This window comes from Sturnira hondurensis, unplaced genomic scaffold, assembly GCF_014824575.4.
Source record: "Sturnira hondurensis isolate 20B ecotype Veracruz unplaced genomic scaffold, ASM1482457v3 Scaffold0000880, whole genome shotgun sequence".
Classification (NCBI taxonomy): domain Eukaryota; kingdom Metazoa; phylum Chordata; class Mammalia; order Chiroptera; family Phyllostomidae; genus Sturnira; species Sturnira hondurensis.
The window spans coordinates 20,430,330-20,445,972 of NW_028073511.1; the positions used below are offsets into that span (position 1 = coordinate 20,430,330).

General features: G+C 41.5%; 2 protein-coding genes across 4 annotated transcripts in view; one reads left to right on the forward strand and one right to left on the reverse strand.

Annotated features, from left to right (window-relative positions):
* CD96 (CD96 molecule) overlaps positions 1 to 15,643 on the reverse strand; it is an 86,124-nt gene that overhangs the window by 47,303 nt on the left and 23,178 nt on the right. For all 3 annotated transcript variants that reach the window (XM_037055493.1, XM_037055483.1, XM_037055477.1), the window contains exons 4-6: positions 14,705 to 14,912; positions 11,438 to 11,484; positions 578 to 668 (exon numbers count right to left, since the gene is read on the reverse strand). In XM_037055493.1, coding sequence (XP_036911388.1) covers positions 578 to 668; positions 11,438 to 11,484; positions 14,705 to 14,912 — 346 coding nt within the window. The remainder of the gene's footprint in view (positions 1 to 577; positions 669 to 11,437; positions 11,485 to 14,704; positions 14,913 to 15,643) is intronic.
* On the forward strand, positions 4,948 to 5,890 carry ZBED2 (zinc finger BED-type containing 2). Its single transcript, XM_037055504.1, has one exon. It carries the CDS (start codon positions 5,234 to 5,236, stop codon positions 5,888 to 5,890), a length of 657 nt encoding a protein of 218 aa, XP_036911399.1. The 5' UTR covers positions 4,948 to 5,233.

Here is a 15,643-nt window from a genome sequence, read left to right on the forward strand (position 1 = left end):
AGGAGAAAGGAGCAGAGCTGATGCCCAGGCAGGGACTGGCTGGGATCGTTCTGGCAGAGGCTGTCTGGTTCCCCACCTACAAAAACTACGGCTTTGTGCAGTCGCGCCTGAGCTTGTTTCAGTGTGTTCCTGCTCCAGGAACTTTTAATCCCACTGGTGAACAGGGCCAAGTCCTCCCTGGGCACGTCCTCCACTTCCCCTAACTCCCACTCCACCCAGGTCCTTAATGGAAAATGCAGAAATCATGTTTATTGATTTCAACAGTGGTGCTGTATTAATTATTAAATATATAAGTATTAATAAATTTATGTTGAGTTAAACATTTGCTCTCATATAACAGATCTGCTTTTACCAACTGAAATAAAACATTAGTGTTTATGTGTAAGTTGATGAAGTCAACTGTATTTCTTACATGCTGGGAAATGTTACCCCCGTCTTCCTGGAGGGGCCAGAAAGTGGTACCAGGTAGGCAAGGTGATGTTTGTCTTGGAAGGAGATAATCTTAGGCAACTTTGATTTTTATCGTTCTTTGTTTTCTTTCTTTGCCCACCCCATTTCCACCGAACAATCTCCTTACCTTTTCTTTCACCTGGAGGAAAGCCACTGTCTGTAAACCATGTGAGATTTGCTGTAGGAAATACATTCCTCAATGAGCAGGTAAATGTTCTCTAGGGCAAAGACAGGACACAAAATCATTTGCAAATTTAGAAGAAACAAATGACTCCTATATCCTTGCTGAGCCTCACAAGAGGCAAATCAGCAGAAAATACTTTCTCCACTTTCAACAATGCAGTGTTTACATTTTAGAGGTTGTATGAAAATTTTCTCTTATGCTATGAATTAATGACTAGAATTCAGGATAATACTAATATTGCAAATTTGGATTCTTGGCTTTGAAAGAAGAAAATCACAACTACACATGCAGAATAAAATAGTACTAAATGGAAATGAAAGGACAGACGGAAGAAGCTATAATAGAGGTCAGAGAAGAATATTTTGTTAGATTAAATGCCACACTTTGGTTGTTTCCATTCCCCAAATAATGTAAAGTACTATTTGTAGCAATAACCACAGTAACACCTTAATATAAATGTCTCACTTTTGACTTGTAGAGACTTTTCCTAATTCATTTTTCATTTTATTATCTTAATACTATAGGGTAAGTGGGTCATACCTTATTATTGCCACTTGACAGGTGGAGAAACCAAGGCACAGACTCACAGAATGGCTAAAGGGGAATATAGTTGATGGCACAATTGGGAACTCTGTTACCTAATTCCAGTCCAAAATATTCCCTGATAAAACACATTGTATTGAAATAAAGAGAAAGAAACCTAGGTAGTTTATGTTGCAGCACTAGGAAGTTTAGAGGTAAGGTTGTGTTTTCAACACTTTTCTTTATGAGATGGTGGTTTCTTCAATAGCTTGGTGAAAATATCCAATAAGACTTTATTGGATCCTCATTATTTTATCTGAGATACTGCAAAATTATAATTCCACTTATGATTACATGTTTTCTCATCAAGAGATAGGTATAGTTTTACCTATTACCAGTTCTTGCTCTTAGTTCTCAAATATGCTCCAACTGATGACTATAAAGAACTAGTAGTTAACTAACAGAGAACAGTTAACTGTACATCATTCTTGGTGGGCCAGCTTCCCCACAGACTAGTTACCCGCAAAGTGTCTGCACCGATGGAGCTGAGAAACCAAATTTAAACATACTGAGTTACACTCCTCTGGTGAGACCCTACTGAGGTATAGTGTAACATCTCTCAGTGTGTGATTATAAAAATCTCGAGGAAATAATGCAACTTCCTAAGGAAGCTATCTGTTGTGTATCCAAGATGGTTAGCAGCAAAGAGTGCGGCTCCCAGTTTTCCCACTGGGAAAACCTTCTCCCCAGTGGGAAAAGCTCTCAGTTTTTCCACTCACTCAGCCCTTGAGAGTGGGAATGGATGCAGTGACGGGAATGCAGATCTATGAAGTTATTTCACTTTCTGCCCTAACAAATCAAAAGTAAAATCAGGTCACGTAAAATACATTATTATTTATTGAAGAAAAAAGAATTCAGTTCATTTAATCCAATAAAATGCCAAAGACTGATGATTATCTAAAGGTGGTGCAGGAAGGTACATAAGAGTCATAGGATATGAAGTGTTATGCCAACCTTTAACCACCTTTATGATTCATTTCTTCTGTGGTCAGTTAACCCACCCAAAGATGATGCTGTGGTAATATCAGTAACCAGTGCAGGTTCCATCATTTCACAAAGATGCTGTCTCACTGAAAAACATCTCTCATCAACTTCATAAACATGTTTAAAAGATTTAGCTCTTATGGATCCTCTGAACTCAGGTTTTATGGAAGTCAGATTTCAAATATTGTATCCCATCTCTAGACTATGTCCCAAGATTTTCTTTAGGAATATGGTTTTTGTCCTGAAACTCCTCCCGGTCTCTCTAAAATGGAAAAACTGTAGACTATCTTAGTTCAAGTTGCAGTCAAACGTCTCAGGAAACATCGAGCATGTATGGGTTTGCTGAACAAATGGAGATGTCTTTATTTGCAAACTTCTACTTGGCCCAAATGCGTAAGAAGAAATCATGTTAAATTTTTAATAAAAGTAACTATGCATGAACATCTGTGTGCACACATGCAAGCATACCCAGTGACATGTTCCTCTGCTCTAAAGTAAAATCATTCACTTACTCATCGTGTGCCTGTTGCCTCGGTGAGATAAGCAAAATCATGGATTTCTGCAACATGTTATCCTAAATCCACCTGGAATAAGTGAGCAATAAATAGTACAAAGAATTATGTAATAAGTGCCAGAAAGTGTTTGGACATTTTTTAGGAGTTCAGAGAAGAGTGAAATCTGAAAATAACGTAAGGAACAGAGTTGCACGTTGTGGGCAGGGAAGCGGTGAGCCCAGTCTCTATGGTGGGCTTTGTGGGCGGTAGTGAGGAATCCGAAAAGATGCACAAAGGAAACGGGTTCTTCGACCGGGTGTGAGCTGGGAATGCTGTCCTGCCAGCCAGTAGATGTTTGGAGCACCAGGAGATGGAGGAGTGGGGAAAAGTGGATCCAAATACGTCTGTAAAACTAATCGTTTCTTCATTTCCACGGATGAAATACTGAAATGGGGACCATGTATCAGTTAACCCATATTTAGTTTCCCTAACTTTGCACAGAACTTTTTCTAAAGGGCTTTGCAAAGACGCATTTTGAAAACATTTAGCTTTTTAGTTTAGAAAGAGAAATCTTAAACAAAGTTTCCCCAGGTCTTTACTAACTCTTCACTCCTATTTGCAGTCTTTCCTCCTCCTCTACCCCTTTTCTTTTCATTTGAAATTTTACTTTGTCTCCACAAGTTTTCTACTTTGCCTTTTCTATCTTTTCTCGTATAATGCAAGGTTTTTTTCTTCAAAGTACACCTTCTTTAAAATGTTTCTGTCTCCTCTTAGCAGGTTTTTCTTCTTCAATTAACATAATATGTATATTCACTTATTTATAATGTGTATGTATACATCTTTTTGCTTAAGTTGTGATTATCCCTTTATTTTATTCCAACTCAAAGTAGAAGCCAATAAGATTTCAGCTTTTCCAACTCTATTTACGTAATATAATAAAAAGCAATTCCAAATCTGTTTCTCAATTTGCCATGCTTCTTTGAATTTGTGTTTTTTAAAAATTTAATCTTCTCTTCCCTGCAAGCTCTTTGTCTTTTTACTTACTGTATTTACAACACCTGTATTTTCTAAACGAAATTGAGACTCTTGGTCTGACAATTGGACAAAATACTTGAAACCACAGATGCCCTTGAGGTACGTGGTTTCCCTGCCCAGATTCACCCTTTTCCTCTTAAATCTCATTTGCTTGAAAGCCAAATAATCTAGTCACCTGGAAACAAAACTGAGACATGTAGGTGCTGGATTTGCTGTTTTACTACATGGCATTTGCCAGGAACATCCTTTTAGTGCTGGAGGGGGTGGAAAAAAATGTGCATTTGTGTCTCTTGTTGCAGAAAGACCCACAGGCAGGGACACATCCACTTGGAAACAAGGCTCCTCTGAAACTAGGAGGGGACAGGAACTGAAGGTACCCTCCTCCTGGGGCAGGAGCCGGCTAATAGCTATTCATGGTGCACGGAGTGTTCACCCTTCACCCAAGCCATCAGAGACAGGACCAGAGCCTCCCGTGACTGTAAGTACCCACTAGTGGCTGGCAGGTGTTTTCCAATTGTTTGGAGTTGCAAATCTTGATGAATAAGGCTCTCATTCACTTAAGAAACAGTCCACATAAGGAGTCAGAGGTCAGGCTACTTTTTAAATGTAATATAACATTCCATTAAAAAACTCTTAAAATAGGGTAAATGAGCCAAACATCTGGAGTAGGCTGCTGTCCAGAAGGTCTTATCAGCTATTGGCTTTGCAGGTAATGGTGCCAGGGAAGGCGGAGTGTGCTGAGCTTCTTCCCAGGACCACCGGGTGACATTGAGCCTGTGGAGATATGTCCCACCTCTTTCTCCTCCGTGCATGCCAGCTCCTCCTGCTGAAAACAGCTCAGCCTGCTGTTTGGATTTCTTAGAATTCCAGCCCCAGAGGACTTCTCTAGGGATAGACTGACCTCACGTTAGGAACTTTGCTACCTGGACCCTGGCAGGCTTTTCAGCCTCTGACTGCTTGTTGCAACAGTTCTGAGGAAGCAGTAGTCTCTCTCACATGAGCATCTGTCTGTGCTTGCTGCTACCTACATTGAGAAAGACCTGGTAAAGCTCCAGCCTTGGACATCCTGAACAGCCTGAACCCTGAGGCTGCCCATCCTGCCTCCAAACACGTTTCACAGGTATCCGGAAGCACAGAGACAGTGGAAGCAGCCTGGAGAAAACCTAAAATTTTCAACATTTAAAAACACCAGAGTGGTGTTTGATGTACATAGAACACTGAGTTCACTGAAGAGCTTTGTAATTATTGCAATAATTTGTTTTCACTTTCTGGCCCAGCCAAGGAGGAATCCGTACGTATCTTTGACACACAGGGAATACGCAGGAGAACATTGGAGAGCATTTTGCTTGCCTCTGACTCACCCCAACTCTCCAGTGAAGCAGAAAGGAGAAAACATCATATTACTCTGAGGTGGCCACACAGTTCATTCTAAATACACAGTTAGCCATAGGAGTGGTTCAACTAAGACTTTTAGCTCAAGGAAAGCTGTAGAAAAGGAGACAGTATGAGGCGGGAAGAGGAGGAAGAGGACAGAACCAGGGCAAATGCACAAGGGGACTTGCAGGTAAAGGAGGAAGAGGAGGAGATCCACGAGACGGGAGAACTGGTTGGCCCCTTTGTGAGTGCCATGTCCACCCCAGGTCCCCACAACAAGGGGGCCCGGTTTTCTGAGGCCTGGGAGTATTTCCACCTGGCCCCTGCTCATGCTGGGCACCACCCTAACCAATACGCCACTTGCCGCCTGTGTGGAAGGCAGGTGAGCCGTGGCCCCGGGGTGAATGTGGACACCACCACCCTGTGGAAGCATCTGAAGAGCATGCACAGAGAGGAACTGGAGACAAGTGGCCACGGTCAGGCAGGGCAGTGCCAGGACCCAAGGGCTCCAGGGCCCCAGCTCCCCATGGGCATTGAAGGCGACTGGGCCAGGCTCCTAGAGCAGGTGGGGACTCTGGCTTTGTGGGGCAGCCAAAGAGAAAAGGACCTTCTCAGGAGGGAGAGGGCAGTGGAGTGGCGGGAGCGGGCTGTGGAAAGGAGAGAGCGAGCTGTGGAGGAGGTGGAAAGGGCCATCCTGGAGATGAAATGGAAGGTGAGGGCTGAGAGGGAGGCCTGCCGGAGGGACACAGAGCAGCCCGCAGCAGCTCACCCCTTCCATTTTGTCTAAGCAGGGCTTGGGGAGATCTATTCTGAAAACAGTGACTTTAGACTCATAGCAAAAAGCCATTTTTGTCCCAGCTTAAATATATAGCAAAGCAATTTAGTGGAATTTTGTTTTTAAGGGAAAGAGTGCATACTGTGGGTTAATCCCAGCAGGTCTGAATTAACCAAATGCCTATCTACAGGATTCCTAGAGCTGCACTAATCAAAAACATTAAAATATACTAACTAAATGTGGATTTTTTTTTTGCCACCGTGGGTCTGTGGCTTGTTTGTGGTAGAATGTACCAGCCAGTCATCGTTGTTTGGTGAAAAGAATGGGAGTTATGCCTAGCAGTTGATTTTGGCAAAGTGGAAAGTTTTGATAGTTGAAGCCAGTCTGGAATGCACCTGCATGACCAGCGTCCTCTGAGCAGCCCCCAGCATGAGCAGAGCTTAGGCTTCCTGGGACCACGGTGTTCGTATGCATACGGTGGTGATTTGAGAACTGGATACAAAGCTTTCTGTGGAATTCTGCAGTGGAGGGACAAAGAAGCTTGGGCCTGAGATCTCCAGACCTTTGCAATAGGTACCTTTCTCCCATTGGTGTAGTGCTGTCCCATCCGCTTTTATTAAAGCTGTTTCGCCCTGGCTGGTGTAGCTCAGTGGATTGAGCGTGGGCCTGCGAACCAGAGGATCGCGGTTTGATTCCCAGTCAGGGCACATGCCTGGGTTGCAGACGGGTTCCCTGCAGGCCAACTCCCAGCAGGGGACGCATGAAAGGCAACCATACATTGATGTTTCTCTCCCTCTCTCCTCCCCCTCTAAAGATAAGTAAATAAATAAAATTTTAAAATACATATATATATATTTTAAAAAAAAGCTGTTTCATCACTATTACCTGTCTGAATCTTGCAAGTTTTTCCAACAACTTCATACATAAGTAATTAATGCATAATTAGCACAGAGAGAAGTAGAGTTTACAACACCTTTGAATTAAACATTAAGAATAGAGGACATAAATTTTTTGTATAAATAGTTAAAATATAATCTACTTTCATATTAAGGTCTATTAAAGGAGAAAGGGTTAGTGAAGAAGACATGAAAGAAACTCAAAACAAATGTAAAAAGATGGAGAGGTGTTGTAAATAGGAGAAATATAGACCAGAGGCACAAAAGTTAAAAAAGAAAGAAAAAAGGATAGAGAAGAATGTGACTATAGAAAAGAGACAGCTCTCGTGAAAAAATTCATGACTGAATAATAAAAGAAACTACGACTGCCTGGGAAAGAGGAGGACAGAGAGCATTTTCTCAGATTCTGAAGTCCATTTTAGTGAGTTGGGTTGTTTTGTTTTGTTTCCAGAGGACACACTTGTCTATCTGAGCAGTCATTTTTGGATTATTTTTACTGCCTCTGAAATGCTAACTGCATATCCATCCATTATTCTCAGATTAAAAAAATAACAATTCCTCATTAAATTTCCAGAGATTTCTTTTTTAAAGGGAGATTAACAGTGCATAGAAGAGATAAATTCCCTGGGTTCTGAAGAAACACCTAAAATGTTAACTCAGGAATGGAATAAAATCAAAGTGGAAACTACTCCGGCCTTTGCGCTAGAGCTGACTTTTGTTTTGGATGATTCCTCTAGAATCTATTAAAAAAACTGAGTTGGGAATAAGGAAAAGGGAATGATAAAAGCTGGGAGAGACAAGAAGAGATAAAGTCAGTGTTATCTCATTATCTTGTAGAAGCCTCAGTACTTCTACAACTACTTCTACAAGAAGCCTTCAGCACTGTCGTCCCTGAAAGTGGACAAGATCCCAGAGCACTAATGGTGTCTTCCCTCCTTCAGTCCTCACCTAAGTGGCTCTCTGACTGCTTGTTCTTAGAGCCTGGCAGCTGCTCTGACAAAACAGATCTGTCTTCCCTGTGAGCCGTTCGTGGAACAGATGGAAGTTCAAACACCAGGCTTGTGAAAAACCCAGGCTATACTGCACTCCTGTAATCCCTGTTTTTCCCTGGAAATGTGACCGGTATTAAAAATGTCACCTCCCATGTGGTTTCTCCACTGAGATGTGGTTCCCCCCCGAGGTCTTTCTCCAGCTGTGGGGAAAGCTCAGGCCCGAACCACTGCAAAGGTGATGGTGGCTGGCAGACAGGTGGCCAAGCACTTGGACTTGAGCCTTATTGTGCCACAGTATGCTAGGGAAAGAGGAAAGAGGCCACAGTACGTATACGTGATCTTACACACAGACACACACAGAGACACACACACACACGGAATGTTGTTTAAAAAGGTCAAGGAATCAACAAAGATTCAGGCTTTTACAAGACCAAAATTAAATAAACAGAATACCAAATACTGTAAATAACCACTAGAGCTATCTTGCTAATTGTGATGTGTGCTTTTTAGCTTATGGTGTCTGTCTTACACGGTTCTTATTATCCCCTTCTTTCTTAGGCATTAAACACTAACTGCTTCTGTTCTCTATATTTCACGTTAGGTCATTTTCCTTATATTTTTCCCTAAATTTTGTCAAACATAATAAGGATTAGGAGTGACAAGGAGAGGAGCGAAGGAAATGATGGAGTTAAAGGGTAAAGCACAGGTGTAAAAGAGACGCTTGTGGCTTGTGCAGAGACTGAACTGCTGAGTCACTTCTGGAATTTTCATGCATCTCTCTGTGCCTTCTTTTGCTGCGTCGTCGGAGCCGGGTGTAGAGGGCCAGGGGCTCTGGGCTAAGGGGCTCGTTCTCAGCACCTTTTGCTCTAAAGTAAAAATCCGCTCTGTGGTAGGCCCCTGAGGTTTAAGTTGAAGGTCCCTTTTCCATCTCAGCTATGAAGACAGGCTACGTGCCATGTTGGAACCTTGGTGAAGCTTCAGTCTCAGGAACACATAAGAACATAACATCCATAGGTGTGACACTTGGACATTCTTGGCCTCTCCAAGCCTGAGAGGCATCATTGTTAGAATAATCTGGGGACTTTTCCATTTTACAGGATAACTAAGTTAACTATAAACTTTAAAACTTTAACTAGTAATGCAAGAAAACACTACTCATGGCTGACCAAATCCCTTTTGTTCTAACAATGATGAGCTCTGCTGGGGTGGTGAATATGTAGCACATAGTAGGCATTTAACACCTGCATGTTGACTTAGTAATTCTGGGGAATGAAGGGAGGGGGTAGAAAGTTCCCACTGCCCAACACTATGGTAGCCAGGTGGTAGCTTCTTTGCATATGTTCTCTCATTGGATCCTTACAACACCCTTGTGATGTTGGGATTGCTGTCCCTGCTCACTGACAAGAAAGCTAGAGAACTGGGATTCCAGGGGCCAGAGTTAGTAAGCGATGGGTAAGAATTCAACCCAAGTCTATCAGACTCCAACATCTATGTCTGTTTTTTCATTATCCTATACTGTCTCCTAGAATCAATCACATAGTAGATTTATGAATATAAATGCAGAGGAAGGAATGAGCGAGAGAGAGTGAGTGAATGATAAATAGTGGGGAGGAAAGAAATATGCCTGAGACATTTACTCTGTGTCATGTACTTCATTACTGTGCATAAATTTAATTCACCTAAGAATTCTGTGAAATATTTATTATGACCCCAATTTTAGAGATGAGTTAGCTGAGACTCATGGGGGTTAACTACTTGGTGAGGGTATGTAGCTTGTAAGTGGTTAAAGTAGGATTTGACATTAGCCCTACCTGCCCCTGAAGCTGACTCCTTTTATTATGCTCCTTGGCCTGAATATACATGCTAAAGTTCTATCCCAGCTGGGCCCTTTATTAGTGACTCAGCCAGTGGTTCAGACTCTCCAAGTCCCGATTTCTCATGTATAAAATGCCAGGTACCCTACCTATTTTGGAGGCTCATTGGGAGCATCTCAGAATAAAAGTATGTAAAAAGGATCTAAGGAGTTCATAAGTTATTAAAATACAATGGGGATTATAAGAATACTAGCATGAGGAATCTATAATGTTCGGCAGGATGTTAAAAGATCCAAAGACAAGCTGTGTCCTGTAGCTGGTTATGCGGATTTGGTGAGAGAGTGTTCATTAATTCCCCAGGAAGGATTGGCCTATGGTTTTCCCTCTCAGCCCCAAGGCAAAGTACCCCATGGGTACAGAAGAGGAAATCTGATAACATGGAAGACCAAGTCCTTCCTTTTGAAACTAGAATTCTTGGGTTGAATTTTATGGTTACATACCTGATTGAGTACATATTACCCAAAAGCATTGACACCAAGATCCTACAAAAAATCCTCAGAACAAAAACACTTACCAAATATTGTACCATTAGATTGTTTTTGTTTTATTTAACTTATTAAAATAAATCCCACTGTTAAAATTAGAAATTATTTGTAGCAGAACAATTTAAAATCTTTTTCTATATGCTCAGAACTACAATGGTAATTATCTTAAAGACTAATACATAAAATCAACAAAAGACACAAATACTTGGATAATGCATAAATAAACTCATTTGACACCAGTCCACAGAGTCTGAGCTATTTAAAGAGTTCATACGTTATTAAAAATACAATGGGGATTTGTATTCCACTGTCAAATTAAATTACTGATAGTCAGCAGGGCTAGGAATCATAAGTTATTTAACATTCTTGGGACTAGAAATGAAACAGAATGTGAGTATAATTTTCTCTCATCCCATGTGATAGAAAATGTTTGAGAGTTAGTGTGGATATTTCTTCTACTTGAAGTTTTGAAAAGCTAGAATGAAATTATAATGCCACAAGACAGCTGATTAACACACACAATAGTGATAGCAACAAAACAATAAAATAACGTTTATTGAGCAATTAATATACACTGCACTATATACTAAGAACTTTTCACACATTGTTTTAAAAACCGCAACAATACTTGTGCAACTACTTGTCTTATCCCCTTCATATAAGTGGGAAAGCTGACTACAAAGATATGAAATAATTTGCCCGTGGTCACAGCCAGCAAGAGGAAGAGCTGGCAAGAGAGCTCAGATTCCAGTGATTAGAGCCTGGGAACTATCTACTATAAACTGAAGTCAGGGGGCCTACTTCACTTTCCCTTTTCTCTTGCCTGGTCTCCTACTGCCTAAGAAATAGCCCAGGTTCTGAAGGGGTATATAAGGACAGGGTTCTTCTGGTTAACTTCAAAATAAAAACAATGGGAAAGCTGGTACAGGAAATGGCTTTGAACAAATTAAATGTCTGCCGAGCATAAAACTCATTCTTTCACCAGGATTCACGCTGCTCTCTGCCCTACTTTTCCTTCACTATCTGCTTCAATCTTTATAAAAAATAGAAATTTAAGCTATTGAGACTATTTTTTCCAGAAATTTTAAGGACTTGGGATCACAGATCACATGCTCTGAGAGTCTAAAGTCAGACAATAAGAATTCCCCTTAGGTTTCTAGAAGCAATTCAGCTTCCCTTCTTCCTCACCAGGAATTAATTGGCTGAGGGCCAAGGAGAAAGATCTTTTGAAAAAACATTCTGAGCAACAATGTGACCTGACACACCTTGGCATGTTATACTGCAGATTTTCAAAGGCTTTAATGTGACTCACCTTTCCCATGGAGTTATTTTCCATAATCATGGAGATCTCTGGCTTAGCTTAAAGGCAAAGAAAACACAGTTAGTGACAGGGAACTCCATGTTACCTGGCCACATGTGTGCACATGTGTGCATGGGTGCACGTGTGTGCAAGATTCATGTTTGTCAGATGTTAAACACCTGTTGTTTTAGATTCCTAGGAAACAAAGGTGGGCAAATCATCTTCACTGTCTCCAAGAAATTTATATTCTCATGAAAAATACAGACAAACTAGAAATTAGAACACACAGATAAGTACCATAATTGAGGACATGTGGGATTTGAAAAAATGCTTTTAAGAGAAGCTGCTAACCCAACCTCAGGGAATAAGAGGAAGCTTTTGAAAGATGAAAAATCTGATACTTGAATGATGATTATCTGTGAGTCGGGTGAAATGGGGACAGTGGAGGAGGGGAGGGGAAGGGGGTCGGGAGGAAGTAAAAAGGGGTAGCCCACATGTTCAAAGGCCTGTAAATACAGTGTAATTTACATGCCTCTGAAAAGAATGTGAAAAACACTTGATGTTTTAGTTGTTTGGCACTAGAAAATATTCAGGGACTCTTTCAGTGATTTTGTTGCCCTGCTAGTTTGTAGGTGCCTCAAAGCCAGGCTGTTTTATTCATCTCTTCCTCTCAAGCACTTAACAAAGCCCAGAACAAAGTAGACAATGAGTACATCATGTTGAACTTAAATTGTTTTAAGTAAGTTCTGGAGTGCAGCAGACAAAGCCACCTATGAAGCAATGGAGGAAACAGTAAGACGGCGCCGCAGGTGCTGTTACTGCCTGCCAACCCACTTGTCATTTACCTCTACTTGCTGAGGCCTCTTGCTAGGCACACCTGTGATTCTCCCCTAAGGATTTATTGGGGTTAGGAGAGAACACTGAGTCCACAAGTAGGGCCAACTAGAAGTCCCAGAGAGTTTACAGCGATAAAAGATGGGGAGTTGGTGGCTAATAGCCCCGCTTCCTGGTCTTCCTTTGGGATAGCTCTGGTGCATGTTCTCCCAGAGTTCCCCAGGGACTGAGCTCTAAGCTCACAGCTTGATCACGTTCATTCTCTTAGCTTCCCTTCTGCTATTCCTTTTCTTCTTATTATTATATTTCCCAGGATTATTTCTCAAATGAATAAATTCAACTCACGTCCTTGCCTCACTGTTTTCTTTCAGGGGAACCAAAACCAAGATATAATCATAGAACACCAATGAAAGGTGTATTTCTGACCTCCCATTAGCAACAAATACCAGTAGAAGGAAGGATGTGAAAGGAAGAACAATTACTAAGTCATAGGATTGTTGGAGATTCTTTTTGAGGGTCAGGACAATCAGGTGCAGAGCCAAGGATTGGGGAAGAGCAAATTTGTAATGGTACGTGACTTCCCACTAAGAAAAGTAAAGGGAGAATAATAAGGGAGATGCAGGAAGCAACAGGGAAGCTGGGCAAGCTCCTGATCCCTAGTCTGTTGGGGAGTGAAGGCATGTATGTTAGAGAATGAAGGCATTGTCCAGGAAGAGGAAATAAGCTGGATCCAGGGCATGTAGAATGGGTCTGTGGTACACTTGGATATTTAAGGTTTTCGTATTCTCATTCTTGACTCATTCTACTTGAGGAATCACCAAGGGATGCAGAATGAGTTCCGAATAAGACATGTACTGTCCTTCTGTGCCCGGGCCACTATAATATATGTTCAGGTGGCACCCAATACATTCAAGACTAGACGAGACTATCCTGACACAACCTAGCCAGCCCATTCACTAAAGGAGAAAGCCCAGGAAGCAGGGAAAATCTAATTCAATCAACAAGCAGACAGGGTTTTGTATTTTTAAGCATCTACTGAAAGGAGTTCAAAGAAGAAACAACAACGTTAAGATAGATGAATAGACTGGCAGGTTGATAATAGTAATATGTGAGAGTCAAAAGCACTTAAGACCAAGAAATACTGACACAATTTCACTGTTGACAAGGCAATTAGATCAAATTATGGTGCAAAAACCCTTAGTCAAATGGAATATGGTTTGCCTTACTTAGAACTGATATTTCCCTGCACATCCCAGATAGCTGCCTTCATTGATTTGCTAACAGTCAGGCTAGATGAACCAGTTTGATGTTTGTGCTAAGACAGTCATGCCTTGGTGAGAGAGCTGAGGTAATAATCGATAAATGAGATGAACAGTCTTTTACAAGTTTCCATAGGACACTGTTTAGGCTCCTAAGGAACCTGACCATTAGAGGCAAGGGGTCATTTCCCAGCCTATCCATGGGGAGAGTTGGAGACCAAGGGAAGTGGGGGCGGGAGGAGGGCAGGAAGAAGAGGATGAGAGCCAGAGAGAGAAATATAGGAAAAGCTATAAGCCAGAGGCTTCACACTGCACTAATTTTTGCTGTAGCTGCTCTATTTTTATGAGCTACAGGGCTGGCATTTCCTTTAAAATACTGAATTGTCTGACATCTAATAATAATGCAATAAGATTCTAAGTAACAGTAAAAGCAAAGATTTTCCTAACTTGTTCTGCCATTCATGACTTATGTTTTTTAAAGTTAATTTCTTTTTGTTTACAGCATTTCCAAAAATGATTAATTGCTCATCGACATATTGCTCTTCTCTTTGCCTCAATTGAAAAATGCTGTTTTAAAAAACACAGTTCTTGGTCACAGAGATGAAAAAATATTCAAAGCTAGAGGATTCTGTTGACTCATATTTCCTTGCATCACTGAGCAAACTAGAATTTTCACATTTCCCCCCCAAATCTGGACGCCACAGGCTCCTTGCTGGAGGACCAGCACAGGCAGCCGCAGCATGAGGGTGAGGGTGTGCAGAGCTTCTCTGGCCCTGTGTTTATCATCTTCCTTTCTTCACACTGGCCTTATTCTGTCCGGCTCTGGCAAGCAACTTGGACACTTAGACAATTAAGCAATTACACTTCAGCAGTTATAGTTAAAGAGATTTCTAGTATTATTGGGAAACATTACAATTGTAAATAAGGGAGTGGTTACCAGGAAACTGACCAACGTACAGCTTTCTGTGTGATTTCAGTCTATAAACTGAATCATCATTGTTTTACTTCTTACCCTCATCCCCACCCCCAACACAAAGGACGAATATCAAGATAAACAGGCCTTTGGAATAGCTACCCTCTCACGGCTACTCCAGGTGAAACAGGCTGCTTCCTCTCCAGGGAAGGAAGGCAGGCAGGCAACATTGCCAGGAGGGTGGCGGGGCATGCAGAGTACAAAAACTCTTACCAAAAACCTTGACCGTGGTAGAGCTCCTCAAGGTTTTGCCAGGCCTGATTGTAACGTGGCAAGAGAACTTCCGGTCGTTATCATGGATTTGGACTGGAGAGAGGTAGAGTCCATAGTCTGCCCCTAGCTTGACTCGGTCTTTAAATGACGTAGAATTGCTGACAGGCTGACCTTGGGTGATGAGCGTTTCCTGGGTTCCATTACCCTCCTGTGAGAAAAACAGTTACCAGTTATTGACACTCAACTGTGCCAGCGCGGAGTCAGGTATTCCACAAGCATTAACTCATTTATATCTTGTAAAAATAGAGATTATGAATAAAGAATTGAAATTATGAGGTATTTAGTATGTTACTAGACAAAATATCATTATACTTGACTTCCAGTTAAAAACTTCTGTCACCTCCTCCTAATATAAATAAAAACTTTCTGCTCTTCTGATTAAGCCGTCCCCTTTGTAACCCTGTGTAAGCTGCACGTCTGAGGTGAGATTTGAAGGACACAGCACTGGGGGCTATGGCAGATCATCATTCTCCTTTCAGGTTCACAAATCTTAGTGCTAAAATATGCTGAGAAGGCTTTATAAGCTTTGTTTTTAAATTTTTCAGCTGAACAGGATGATTATAGTTTGCCCTCTCTTCCCAGCATTACTTTAGAAAAGGTCTCACGTTAGGGCCAAGACTAGGATGAGGTAAGGAGACTCCTAAGTCACATAATTTAAGGAGACACTCACTCTCAGTGTTGTAAATGCAGGCTAAGCACCTGAGGGTGAGTGCCCCCTTAAATTTTGCCCTGTAGGTATCTCCTTTCCTCCTTACCTCAGTCATGGTCCTGCCCCTTCTGCCCTTATTTCTGTGTTGGAGCTACCTTCAAAGAAGACACACGAACAGCAGGCTGTAAATATTCATCTGAACTTTGGAGATCAGAGTTCATTTGGGGTGT

Coding starts and splice junctions, on each gene's coding strand:
- ZBED2 (XM_037055504.1), top strand. CDS start 5,234: ATGAGGCGGGAAGAGGAGGAAGAGGACAGAACCAGGGCAAATGCACAA.